Source organism: Hypomesus nipponensis, chromosome 18 (assembly GCF_054491055.1).
Source record: "Hypomesus nipponensis isolate SF chromosome 18, ASM5449105v1, whole genome shotgun sequence".
Taxonomy (NCBI): Eukaryota; Metazoa; Chordata; class Actinopteri; order Osmeriformes; family Osmeridae; genus Hypomesus; species Hypomesus nipponensis.
Window position 1 is genome coordinate 14739863 of NC_140378.1, and position 14301 is coordinate 14754163.

General features: G+C 43.6%; 1 protein-coding gene across 1 annotated transcript in view; it reads left to right on the forward strand.

The window, feature by feature from the left end:
- cfap74 (cilia and flagella associated protein 74) overlaps window positions 1-13934 on the forward strand; it is a 27206-nt gene extending 13272 nt beyond the window's left edge. Inside the window, exons 21-38 of the mRNA XM_084679732.1 lie at window positions 1597-1725; window positions 5446-5533; window positions 6733-6906; window positions 7350-7483; window positions 7568-7844; window positions 8086-8250; window positions 8339-8499; window positions 9215-9349; window positions 9749-9858; window positions 9949-10004; window positions 10693-10812; window positions 10948-11103; window positions 11298-11424; window positions 11516-11670; window positions 12100-12232; window positions 12403-12530; window positions 12701-12835; window positions 13115-13934. Coding sequence (XP_084535858.1) covers window positions 1597-1725; window positions 5446-5533; window positions 6733-6906; window positions 7350-7483; window positions 7568-7844; window positions 8086-8250; window positions 8339-8499; window positions 9215-9349; window positions 9749-9858; window positions 9949-10004; window positions 10693-10812; window positions 10948-11103; window positions 11298-11424; window positions 11516-11670; window positions 12100-12232; window positions 12403-12530; window positions 12701-12835; window positions 13115-13219 — 2488 coding nt within the window. The 3' untranslated portion in view covers window positions 13220-13934. The remainder of the gene's footprint in view (window positions 1-1596; window positions 1726-5445; window positions 5534-6732; window positions 6907-7349; window positions 7484-7567; window positions 7845-8085; window positions 8251-8338; window positions 8500-9214; window positions 9350-9748; window positions 9859-9948; window positions 10005-10692; window positions 10813-10947; window positions 11104-11297; window positions 11425-11515; window positions 11671-12099; window positions 12233-12402; window positions 12531-12700; window positions 12836-13114) is intronic.
- The last annotated feature ends 367 nt before the right edge of the window (window positions 13935-14301 follow it).

Sequence of the window (14301 nt, forward strand, 5' to 3'; positions counted from 1 at the left end):
AATAGTGCCGCTATTCTTCCTGGAAAAACTCCTGTTCACACATTACCACTTTTTAATGTAATCTGCTGCATTCCTGGAATGAAGCAGGAAGGAAAGAGTGCTTGGCATCTCTCAGAGCTGTGCAGTTTAGTGTGTAGCCATGCCAGGAGAAGTTTCTGTTGTGGGTCTGGATACCCCATAGACCACATGAAGACCACAAAGGAAACCATCTGGCCCTGCAGGAAATACAACTTTGTCTTTCGTAACCATGGCTTGCATGAGCAGGTAGTAAAAAACATGGATAATCATGAAAGCTGATTAAAGAAAGGTTTATAGGACATACAATGAAAGAATAAGCTCAGAAAGAATCTCCAGCTAATAAACGTGCGTGATTACCAGATAGCAATCATCCATCCTTTAACCAGGCAGCTGGATTGCAGAATATTTTTCATCTGTCCAGCAGTAAATCTCATTAATATGGAGATGTCATCAAATCTGTAACTACAATTGTTAAACCTCAAATAGGCTAGATGTAGTACGTATCTGGTGTATTAAATTACAATATCATCAAAGAATGATGGCAAAAAGGAAAAACTATAGAGAAGGTGGCACTGTTAGAGGACATTCAAATACTTTTCTGAAGCCAAAATGCTGAGTTTGCAGACTCTTTCTCCAAATCAGAATGTTTAATAGCTCTAATTGATCATGGGTCTATGAATATTCCTCTGAGAGTTGTTTGAAGGTTACAGTTTGGCTCATTCAAAGATAGTCGCTTAACACCCCGAATTATCCCAAGTGTCCTTTCCTCAGGCAGCAAAGCCATCTGTTTGACCCCACTATTTAAAGTAGGTCATGTAATTTAAGCAGCAGAGAAAAAACTGAAGGACCTCACACTTTTGCCGCAGTCAAACAATCTAGCTAAAGGCTCATCACTGTCACCACTCTATCATCTCACCTCTGTATCGTTGAAGACAAAAGTAGCAAAAACCTTTAGGAATGCAAAAGAGTGTTATTCACCGAATGGAAGAAATCTTTACCTATCGAGGGTATGAGTTTTGAGGTGTGTGTGTGTGTGTGTGTGTGTGTGGTAGTTTGACTGTGTGTGCGGGGTAGAATTCCCAGGGAGGATGGGCCAGTTAAATCACCAGCTAACAGGCACTCCTCACCACGGGCACAACCATCTGCTGGTTCCCCACTGAAAATGGGTCACCTAAATGATGAGGGCCTGAGTACACTACAGCGTACATGGCAAGTTCATGTGGTGTCAGTCATGCTGTCTCCTCACCGTGTTCTCCCCAGGAGCCCTGCGGTAATAAAGGTGCTCCCAGGGTGACTACTGTATGTGTGGACGATCACATGAAGCTGCCCATTGGCACTTTTTCCTTTAAGGACTGTTCTTCTGTTCAAAAACATGAACATTGAATACTTAAATGGGGAATCCCATATGCTATATTATAAAACAGTATGTAATAATATATTTCTCTATGCACATTATATTGTGCATGGCACAACTGTAAATGGATAGAGGGAAACTGACTGGATTCTGGAAATATTGATGTGATATGTTAAATATGACTACAAACATGGAATGAGCATTACCTGTCCTTTGTATTACAGAGCGAGCACAGCTCTTCGACTGACGTTTGAGGTGTGTCCCGCACTGAGGAACCATATGGAGATCCTGCCTAAGACTGGCTACATACAGGCAGGGGCCAGCTTTAATGCCCAGCTCAAGTTCATACCCAGGTAAGTACGCTAAGGGCATAATGATCATAGATGAATCTTTTATAGTCTACTATGTTGTGTACATTTTGCACAGCCTGAATATCACAAAACGAAAGCAAGTGCCAGTACTGTATCCCAAAATGTTGGCTTTCATTCTTTTTTTACCTCCGTTATTATCTTCACAATTTGACCACGGTGCAGATTGCAGATCAACACAGAAAATTGAGTCACGTTAAGTCTTCTGATAATGAATTTTAATGGTAATTTTAGGACGATGAGTCTATTTTTAGGATGGCGAGGCTGAGTTGCCCTGCAGTTTGAACGCCAGGGGACTGGGTAGCAGACCTCCAGAGCAGCTCTTAGAGGCCTTCAGGATCTACAATGTGTGGGGGCGGGGGCACTCGTTCTCCCGCCCACCTCTTTAGTTTTTTTTTTACCAGAGTTTAGCTGCCTGCCTGATAGCTAAGAAGATTTAAGGTCTGACGATGGCAGTAGTAAAGTATTTTTCTTCTTTACTTGACAAAAGTGAATGGTACGATGGCACGGCCCGGGTGCTGGAGAGGAAGAGAGGGAGCCGCGCTAATCTGACTTAGTGAATCAGAGAGAGCTTTAAAACAAGGATTAAAGGATAGCATTACTGCTACGGTGCTGCAGCATACACCACCATCACCATTCTCACTCCTCCTCCTCTCTCTCTCTGCCCTCATCTCTTCATCCATCCACTGGTGAGCAGACCTGCTTACAGTATGCAGTGAGCTATCGGCCCAAGTGCTGCTTATGTAATGACAGACACTGGCCCAATGTTTTCTGCTCTATTTTACTATGCTGCTGTTCTCAACCAATGTAGGCTCCCAGAAATCCCCCATAAACATCCCGTTTGAAATGCAAAAATGAAATGTTAATCACATAATCTTAATAAAAAAAAATGCCCTGGTTGACGAATGTGCCTGCCAAGCATATGCTCACACACGAGCAAAGATAAACCATCAGCGACAAACATGTGTTATTTTTCTACTATTTCTTCCGTTTATTTTGTCAGAGTTTAATTCTTTTTTGGGGGGGGGGGGGGCTGGGTTCAATTTTAGTTTGAGTTTCTGAACAGTGTGCCATCTAAACTAGAGCGTGTCCTGCCAGTGCTATGAGGCACCCTGGTTAGTTGCAGTATTGTAGCATGCCTTCTTACCACGCACACACAGGCAAACCAGCTGTATCCCCTACGATGAGTCACCTTTTGCATTCTTCAGAATGGTGTTTATTTTCATCCTCCATCTCCTACATACCTTGTTCACAGAGTGTGGATGCACATTCCTGGAAATGTGTCGATGTTGACCAGCTTCCTGCCCCAGAGGTCACGCTCCTCTACAGCTCCAACACTCCCCCTGTCCCCCTTTCCTCCTGTCCCCGTCTCTGTCATTAACCTTTCTCTGTCAAGAGTCTCTCACTCTCCATTTACTTGACTCATTAACGTGCATATGCCAAGCCATTGTCAAACTGTGTACATATATTGAAATGCCTCCCTCTCAAGGACAGGGGTGATGTGGCTGTTGAGATACCTAAACGGTTTATGTGTAATCTACTGTATAAAGAGTCGGAAACGTGGCTCACTCTTCTGGCCATCACGGGCTGATAAAAGGGAGATTACAGTTGTGATTTAGTACTGATTTACTACAGATTATTGTGTACAGCAGCCCTGCTCTCTTCCCCCATGCAGTATATCCAGCACCTTTAAACCCACATCTGTAGATGCTGGTGTATACACATACAGTAGGAAAACAGCTCATCAAGACTATCTTGGGGACAATTTTAGGATGTTTTTCCTTCTTTTCCTAGCCTGGCTGCCAGCCCAACTTCTCCTGCCCACAAAAAAAATGTGTTTGGGAAGTTGGGTCTGGAGGGTCTCGTATTGGGGACAACTACAGAAAACCCAGAATCGGGACGGACCAATGAAATTGCCAGGGCGGGCTTTATACGATGATGGACAGATGTAACGTAATCAACAACGTCACGAAAGAGCCCTTGGGTTGAATTTGTTTTCAACAAACAACATAATACGTTGCTCTGATTGGTTGTAGGTCTATCCAATTGAGCGTAGAGGCATTTGTTTTACGAGTTCGGTTGAAACACGCTCCGTACTCAAAGCCCAACGGAGAGTTTTCAGACTCATATTCTGACTAGAATTATGAGTATGACAACGTCAGGCTATTCTTTTCCTGTTTTTGCTGAGGAATTCTTAAACCTCTTAATCCATTTTAGAATCCTTTTTTATAATCACTGTTTTAATGTGGAAATGAAAGCCAAGACCCAGTCTATTGAGATGTGTTTTTAGGTTTTGGGGGGGGGGGGGTGTTCCTCCCAATTCATAATTATAGGTGGTAAGTGATTCTTAGACTACATTTATGGGAATGACAAAACAAAATCTTTTTTTTTCCCACTTAACAAGTTAGAAATCAAATGTCAGCAACATACCCTAATTCCCCCCCCCCCAAAAAAAATGTAAAAATGTAACACTCAAATTGAGAACATCAGTATATTTGCTGCCCATTGTCAGACAGGATTTCAAAATGGTTCTGTTGGGTTACGTTTGGAGGAGACAATGGATCAGCTTGATAGACAATGAGTGGCATGAGGCAAGACCATGGGATGCCTACCAACTTGAAACCTCATCCATCCACACATTTTTTTTCTAGCATATGGGCTCTGCGACAACCCGCCAAGCTTTTCCACTCTGCCCTGCCAAGCTAATTCAAGAGTGATTCTCCAGCCGAGATTCTATTAGCAGTCAAAACAAGATTGCTTCCTTAAATACATTCTCTGCAGTGATTGGTTAAGCTATCATGTGGCTTTACTACTCTAAATTAACCCAGTAAGGCTTCAATGTCGACCTGTGCCCAGTGTGACGTGCCTGTAACATTTCTGTACCTTGAGGGGAATGGAAATTACAACACAAACCATTTTGTGAATCTATCAGAGATTTGTTTTAAGCAGACGTCTATGGCAGGAGTTTGATGGCATTGAGAAAGCCCTCTGACATCTGGAAAGCCCTTCTAAAGGTCTTTAAAGCCACTGACAATCAACACATTAGCTACATGCCTTCCACTAGCTTTACTCTTAAACACAATACGAATTAAGTCCGATAGAGAGAGAAAGACAGAGAAAAGATATGTATATACAGGCAGAGAGAAGGAGAAAGAAATGGAGAGGGAAAGAGTTCTATAAATATTGTGTGATAGAAACATGCATTCAAAGTGAGAGATGCCGAAGAATAGTGAAATAGAGAGAAAGAAGAGAGGTTCGTAATTGCCTTGCACTCAGGACCTACTGTAAGCTGACATCTGACCAATGTTTTCATGCTGATCGACTATCTGTTTGCTTAGAGAGGGGGTGAGACATAGATATATCAGTCCTCACGAGTGCAGCTCTCCATACCCAGGGATGGATGGCTAATGGTTTACATAAGCTTGTGCATGACAGCCAAACCTCTTTGAGTTGTTTTTACTCCCAACATCACCATGGCTACAGCCTACAGTAGTGTGGAGGCGCACTCTCTTGCCTTCCCTGGTGATCCTACCAATGTAGCGGGGGGAGGTGAGTCTTCCTTCACAGTGAAGCACAGGAGGTTTGACTGGGTTCTGTCTCTGTGTGATGCTTTCCCCATGTGTTTGTGTTAACGGGACTCTAAACTGCCATCTTTGATGGCTTTTACCTAATCTACTACTCTCATCTCCCCTGATGTCTCCCTAGACGGTCCTTGTCCGAGGATGCCAAGAGGTTTTTTGACAGTCAAACAAGTGTTCTGGAAGTCCCATTGGCACTAAATGTGGCAGATCAGGTTTGTACAGCACTGTGTACGTTCTAGTCTACCTACAGTATGCAGTATCATACTGTTTGTCCCGTCTTTGGAATCCACAAGGATGTGTTGGATGTTGTTCTTCAGTGTCTAGTATCCTGAAAGGTCAGAGTAAGAAGCGTTGAAAGTTCTAACTCATTTAAATGGTGGAGAGCTCAATTTATCTCCCACCCGGAGGTCCAGCATTACTATGAGCACTAATGAGCCAAGCGTAAAGGTTATTGCAAATAGCCTTATTGAATAAGTCCCCATAATGTATAGAATACTTGTATATTATTTAGTTTTCGCTTATTATATAAAAACTCACTCAAATGGATAGTGATGTATTTCTTCTTACAATCAGTTCTATAGTGAAAGGAGTGCATTCTGGATGTATTCACGAGGAGAATATCGTCCGCTCAAAGCAACATTGTTGTCACTGACACAGATTCATGTTTCTCTAGGGACCTCTTGAATATCTTATGATAAAAACCTACCTATGTATTGATGTTTAAAAGTTTGAAAAGGAAAATAATTAGCTCAAAAGTTTCATCAGATTGCAGTTACCCAAGTGAAATATTATGAAAATACATCTTGGATGATCTGAACACGCATCAGTCATGACTCATCAATAGAGACTTAACTGGACAGACTGGTCTGTAAATCCTTCAAACGGGGTGGCAGTCACGCTGTCTTACCCTTACCCTCCAACCCTCACCTCCACATTTACCACCACCACCGACAAACTCAAATCCTGATATCTGCTCAGGCAGGGAGAGGAGAGGATTTGGACCAAGTTGATATCTGAGCGAGCCCAAAGCAGAGCCAGGATGCTCCTGTGGAGCACCAAAGCTGTTGCCCCCAGTTTTAAGCCCAGTGCTCTTGGCGCTCTCCCATCCCAACACACATACACACACTCCAGATAGGCTACCCGTCAGTGCAGTGAGTAAACAAGGTCATCTGCCGCACCCATACACAGCTCTGGAGGACGTTGGAAGACAAAGCAGTAGGCTTGTGGCTCCATTCCAAACCAGGTCAGACTACGTATTGATGTGAACACAATGTGCAGAAATGTGGTGCCAAGAAGTCAAACACTGGTATTTTACCTGCTGCCCATCTTCACATGTGAAACAAGTGTATCTAAACTGCTGTATATGAAGCGAGTGACCACCTCTACCTCTTACTCATCTTCCTCTGCTCAGGTGAGGCCTGTTCCTTTCACAGTCCATGCGGTTGTCACATCCTCTGACCTGCAGTTTGACCAGACAGAGGTGGACTTTGGCCACTGCTCCATCTACGAGTCTGTCAAGACCAGCGTGCGCCTCACCAACCTCTCCCTCCTGCCCCAAGACTTTGGCTTCCTAGAAATACCTAAGGTGCCACATAAATGCACTTGGGTGAATTGGTCTTGGGTGAAATGCACTAATATTACCTCTTAGCTTTGCAAATGATGTAATATGCTCACACTACATTTTCTTATTACGGATGTGCTTTAGATGGGTCAAACACTAGATCAAGTTCCTACTAGCTAGATAATGTCCATCTCAGTAGTTTAGTAGGGCAGGTAAAAGCATAATCCCAAATCCCTGCAGTAATGACCCTGATGCTTCCACCTATCCAGTGTGTTCAGATGTGGTGGGTAGGGATGACACTTTTAGACAATGAGATAATCCTGGTTTTGTTCTGCCCGAGTTCCGCTCATGCTCTCTAGTGAAGCGCTAGACCTTTGTATCCCTGCCTGGATGACTACTGAATATATAATCTCTGTTTTTGTCCAGGTAAAAGATTGTACTGAAACATTATAGTTTTGTCATTGTAGTTCATAGAGGTCCAGCCCAACGAGGGATTCGGCACTCTCCTCCCACTCGAAACCCTGGAGATCGATCTGATATTTAGCGCAAAAAAGGCTGAAGAGTACAGCTTTCAGCTCACCTGCAAATCTGGAATTCATAGGTAACAAAGTTCTGTATGTTATGTCCTGTAGCCCTAGCCTATGGGGGCTGCATTAGGACAATCATCCATTGCAATTCCCCCCAGGGACTTCCCCTTACTGTGCCGTGCTGTGGGGGTCCACCCTCTGTTGGAGCTGTCCCACTCTCTGGTCCAGTTTGGGGCCACGGCCATCGGGGACAACTCCACAGCCGTGCTCCACGTAGTCAACTCCCACACCAGCCGCAACGAGTTCAGCCACGCGGTGCCTCGCGTGGGCGGGGGGCCTGTAGCGCCCGTGGGGCCCCGGCTGTTCAGCTTCGCCCCGCCTGAGAACTCGGAGATCATCCTCACACCCACAGCAGGTCGGGTGCTGCCTGGACAGGTAGTGGACCGATGTTGTCTGGGACATTCTTGGAGCTCTGTGATAAGATTTGAAGTCTTCTTCTGACACTTTAATATTTGCCTTCTCTGCATTTTAACGCAAGAGCGGCCCAAAATGACCTCCCACTAGCCAAACACAAAACGTTAAAAAAAACAAGTGTAGTGTAAAGTATATTCCACACCTCATCTCTCATATTCAGATTGTTGTAGTGATGCTGCTGTGCTTGTGCACCTCCCCCCAGAGGTGTTTGGTGCAGGTGACGTTCAGGCCCAGGCTGGGAGAGCACGAGGTCAGGGAGGAGGCAGTGCGCCTGCTGTGTCGCGCCGAGGAGCTGCGTGTGCAGGACATGGAGAGGCACCGGGGTGTGGAGGCAGAGGGGGGCAAACGCAGCGAGCAGGAGGGGCCTGTAAGTGGTCGCTTTCCATATGGAAACGCTATTCAGCGACGCCGTTTTACTAGGTGAAAGAGTCCACGTCTGTGTTTTTTTTTTTAAGTGTAAAAAGGAGCCAACCACGGACCCCAAAAAATGTAAGAAGGCTCCTCCAGCTCGTCCCCAGGGGAAGCAGGCTCTGAATGAGAAGAACAGCAAAGTGTCCATCAGCCCAAAGAATGACAGCCCTTTTCAACCTCCTAATCCAGCAGACATCCAGCCCGGGTAGGGATCACTCTTTTGACAGACAGACATATGCAGCCTGCTAGTGAAAGATTTAGATTCAGCTTCCCACTGACCACACTGTCAATCCTCTTTTTGTTTGGCTCTTCTGGATGTTATACTCTAGCTAATCCACTGTAGTAAATACTTTGATTATCTTAATCATTTTTTTCTTTCAGGCAGAATATGTTGATTTATTGTGTCATGTGTAACATGGATTAGATGTGACTTCAAAACAGTATACAAATGTTGACCATTTCTAAACTATTTTACACATGAAAATGTTATGCATATACAATTATTCAGCATTGTTAAATACGAATGCTTCCCATTAAAATTAATATTTAATATTAATATTTCCTCAAGGAACCTCTTTGGTAAAGGTTTTTCTGTGTAAAAATGTGAGCTCAAATAGGAACCTTAAGTTGATGTGGATTGCAAGAAACAGCACTGAAATACAAATTAAATTATTAAACGTAGTCACGGCTTGCACATCCATTAGCCTCCCACCTTGTTCTGAAGTGATTTCATCAATACGTTGAATGATTTGTTCTATTGCTAATATGACTGTAGTTTATATAGAACATTTCTGAGAGACTTATGTAACGTGAGAAGTGGAGCACATAAACAAGACCTAACAATCCATTAGTATCAAAGATTTGCACAGTCTAGGATTCTTTTGGAACGGACTAGATAGGGAATTTGTTTGTTTTCCCAGGACAGACGAGTATGCGGCAGGAAAGGCCTCTTTACTGCGCTCGTTTTCCCAGCGCTACAGCCGCTACGTCATCCCCTGCTTTGTGTCGGAGGGAGACTCTCCCCAGGGTGAGCCCCACATGGGTCCAGCCTACAGGTACACACGCAGACCCACAGAGACCATCACCACTGGTGTCCTCACACTGCTGTGCGTGTGAACATTGTCACTCACATGGATTACACTACATCTATAGACATGTGGTGTGGGGGTTTGTGGGTGAGGGGTAATCTTTGATTTCCAATCATCAGAAATCCCTTGAGATTGTTTGTTTGATGTAATGAAATGAAAACGTTAAGCTGGAGACTCGTTACTATAGAGACGGCGATGCATATGAAAATGCTAACCCCAACACGTTAGTCATTACTGTACAACGTGCTGCATGTTTTCATTTGAAGCATATTCCTCTTGTCCTAAAAAAGTTGACTATAGTGTGGAAGAAGGGATGATTGTATCTGCACGAGTGTTTTTTCATGAGATGTACCCTCTCCTCCCCAGCCCCCTCAATACACTCTACCTCGAGCTACTTTGCCCAGCTGTACGGCCCCCTCTAGTGGTGACATTATGTAACGACCAGACCACCATTGACTTCAAACAGGTTGCCGTGGGTCAGTCATTCTAAATGTTTACTGGCATTTAGATGTTAATGGATTGTGTATATTTCCAGAATCAATTTTCGTTTTTTTTTCCCTCGTTAGGTCAGAAAGTGGTCAAACAGATTACCATTCAGAATATCTCTCATGAATCTTTGGATGTATCCTCCTTTATAAATACACACACACAGATACTGCTGACCCAGACTCAGATGCGTTGTTAGTCATAAAACTCTACTGGGGCACAGTCCTCTATTCATATTCCTTTTTTTTCTTTCAACTCAAACGCAAGTTTGATATCAGCTTTGGCAGGGACATCAATAGTTATTGCGAACGTGCAAAACAAATTCTTTATCATTTGAGCGCAAATATTGTTTTTTGAGCTTCATGTAATATGGTTTTTAGGTTTTAGTCAAAATGTGATGATTGGTAGGTCTATCAATTAGAAACTCTCTTTAGTTTTGTAAAGTTTTCTTAGCCGAATTCTGACGTGTGTCCGACACCTGGACTTCTGTGTGCGTGCTGCAGTGGCTGTTTGGCAAGCTCAGAAGAGCGGACTGACATGGAATTCTGCGGGCCTCTGGGATTATCAATCTAAATTAAGGCACTGACTAATAAAGTAAATTGTTAAAACTCAAACTTTTGATTTTACTGGGGCACAGCAGATTTATAGTGGGGCATGTGCCCCAGTAAAAAGGGTCTAACAACTCCCCTGCCCAGACTGATCAATGTATACGTCCTTATCATGCTAGTGCACCAGCTCACACATGAATTCCACAGTCCATGCAGTCTAGGGCATATGGCAGGACTCTGGTGTTTGTATTACCTTGACGTTAAACCTGTGTTAAGCTGAGCTCCTCAGTGCTGGACCTGAGCGGGCCCTTCTCCCTGCTGAATGCTCTCAGGCGGTTGGGACCTGGAGGCACACACACCCTGGTCCTGGCCTTTACTCCTGCCCTGGGGAAAAAGGTAGGATGACATTTCTGGATGGAAGATGAATATTGGAAACCACCTAAGCAGAATAAGGATTTGATGAGTCTTAACTCGCAGCTTGGAGATGAGGTGGGCTTGTTTTAGTGAATGGTGTGGCCACTCCCTTCACAGTACCGCGAGGTTATGGAGATCCTCACCCACAGGATGACCCTGGAGTTGAGGCTATGTGGGGAGGGAGTCGTGCCTGTCATCACCTGCTCCCACCAAGAAAGCCTCATCCACTTTGGCTATGTACTGGAGAAGGAAAGTGCCACTTACAGCTTCAAGGTATGCAGATAGGGGCCAACAGACACATTCACCCATATTCATTCAACTTCTCCTTCTAATTCAATCAGTATTTCCCTGTAACCAAGTCCAATAGCTTCTTCTGATTCATTGCCATGATTGGAGAAGTTACTGTAACAAGAGGTATCATTAGTATGTGGGTGTGATATTGAGTTGTCATATATCCATCTGTTCAGCTCCAGAACACCTCATCCCTGGATGTGCGCTTCTCAGTGCTGCTGGACAGCCAGGCTCCACAGAGGTCTGACTCGCTGCCTGCCCTCATCAGCCCCAGTCCAGAGGGAACCACACAGCCTACTGTGGGTAAGACCTGCGCTTGAACCCACCTATGAGCCAGGAGAACTTCTCATTTGCTTCTCCCCATAGTCTGACTGTATCTGATCTGACTCAACAGGCACCCAGAACTTCAGTGGTCTGAGTGTGTTCAGCGTGACGCCCATAGAGGGCAGCATCGCCCCAGGGAACAGCCGGGACATCACAGTCACCTTTTTGCCTGACCATGAGAGCCTCCACTATTCAGACAGACTGAGAGTACAGCTCATAAACAAGGTCAGAAGACAATAATACATCGCTGTCTTTTGTAATGACAGGTTTAGGGTTAGATTTAGGATTAGGGGTAAGGGAAAACAGGGTTAGGGTTAGTGATTGTTACAAAAATGTAATGTTTGTACATTGGTTGGTTGCAGCTATTGCAGATTTGCACTTGTTAATAATCAAATAAATCTTCAGCGGTAGAGTTAAACACAGCACGAGTCTGGTATAATTTCACTGCAACTCTGCAATGAGAAATAGGAAATTATGACTCATTATTATGGCAGCAGGAAAACTGTATTTCACACTATGACTTTGTAAACTTTGCAATGAATCTGCGGTTCACGTGTGCTGAACCGTGGGAGTGGGGGGAGGGTGGGGGGGGATCAACTAGGGTCTGTTACTTCACTAGCACTCAGCATCCTGCACTAACACTTTGCATCTCAGCATACAGTCTGTGCTATTGAGCTGAGGGGTGCTGCACGCGCTCACACAATGTACCTGTGTGGAGGAGACCCACTGACCGTGCCCATTGATGCCCTCCTTCCTCTACCATCCTCGGGCAACTCAGAACTTAAAGGTAGCCTTTCTGCCCCTCCATGTCTTATCTTTATCACTTTCTCGCTCTTTCTCTCTCTCTCTGTCAGAATGTCCTTGATATCTCTCATGTCATGTCTTATTATCTATGTAACAATGACCCAATTCTGGGTAATAATCAGTGTAATGCTCCTGTGTCTTCCTGTGGAGCAGACTCACAGAGCCCTGCCCTGCCTGTGCTGCTGACTCTTAGAGGGGGCTGTAAGAAAGGGGCCATGAGCACTGCCGTCAGAGAACTGGAGGTGGGCTGCATACGCACCCTGCAGCCTGTGGCCAAGAAGGTGCTTACACTCACATACACATATATCAACCTTGGCTACTGTCAATGCCTATGGTATGCCGTTATCCCCTAATAAGTCAAGTTTCTTGTAAATTCCTTCACTTAAAGTGATTCAGCACTCATATTGGCCCTGAATAGACTTTTTTTTTCTGCTGTGATATGCGACTGTAGAATGTAGACTTCAGCTGGGACAGCCTGCCCACCCTACAGCAGAAGGGGTTCAGTGTGGAGCCTAGCAAAGGGACTGTGGATGCCGGCAACAGACGCACCATCACCGTAACTTGGACACCGCCTAGTGGGCTCCAGGTAGGACTGCAGTACACTCGCTCTGAATGCCTATGTTGCTGGGTCAATTAATCTAATTTCATTTCACCCACTGAATAGAAGTTATTTGAATTAGATTTCCATTTCTCTGGAATGGTGGATTGAATAGAATAATTTCCGGCGAGGTCTTTCAGATACCGCTTTATGGTTCTATCTTCGTCCCCCTTTATGAGTGCCCTCCATAATTGTCAACAATTATGTATAGTTAATACATAAGATATTGATAAGACACTAATTGTGTGTGTGTGTGTGTAATTTCAGCCTAATGAAGTGGTGCAGGTGTGTGCTCCCCTCATCCTGAGAGGAGACGATACAGAGGTGTACAATGTCACGTTGTTGGCCTTGGCCTCTGGTGCAAAAGACTAGCTTTCACTCAAAGATGGATGAAAAAATCGGGTTTAACTGATTAATACAGACACAGGGCATAGGGACAGAAAATCAATGGGTTTTTTTTACTTTATCATCCTTTTGTAGATTGAACAATTGTTTCAAATGATTGTTGTTCGGAAAACTGGAGATTAACATAAACTTTTCTGTCTGATCCAACCTGGATGTTTCTGTCCTGCTGTATATATTTATCAATTCACATGTCATTTGAGATCCCTTCCAATTTGCCATGTCCTTGTATTTTAATGTCAATGCAGACTTTATATTTACATATTTCAAACCATGATTTAACATAAATGTACAACTTCTAAAGGCTTTTAAAAAATGGTAATAGAGATTATATGCAGTTGCAGCTGAGTTTTATGGAGAAACTTTATAGCAGAGCCCAACCCTGTTTCTGTTTTTCTCTCCAACACCAGTGTTGAACCTGATTCAGATTATCAACAAGCAAATGATTCGAACCAGGTGTGCTAATTCTCCAGTAGTAGGGATGTGTATGCCCGGTCCATAGACATGCCTGAATACAGGACATACAGGACTAGATAGGAGAAGAATTGTTTTTTTACTATTACACTGGATAAAACCACTGCAGTTATATGGTCCTTATAGCTAGGATAATAATAATAATAAAGAGTGCTCTGGTTCTTCACAATGGATGTCAATGCTTCTGTCATTTAACTGCATGTTCATTAAACCATTATAATTTATATTATTTTACTTTGCAGTAGTGAAACATCATTTGAACAGTTATTTATGTTCCATCACTGAACATTGTATCACTTTAAACTCTGCATTGCATCACAAATTCACCTGCATGCTATGGAGACTTTTTATATTTCAGTGATAATATCATTTCACAGATAATCATTAATTCAATAAATATGTTTTCTTTTTTTTATTATAAATGGTTCACTGTTATACCATACACATTTAAAACTGTAGAAATTGTAATGGAACTATTTAAACCACATACTTTTATAAACAGCAGCTTTAAGTAATTCTGTGTGCCTACCAATAGGACCCGTTGTTTCATAGAGATACATGCGGTAAGCATTTATCAG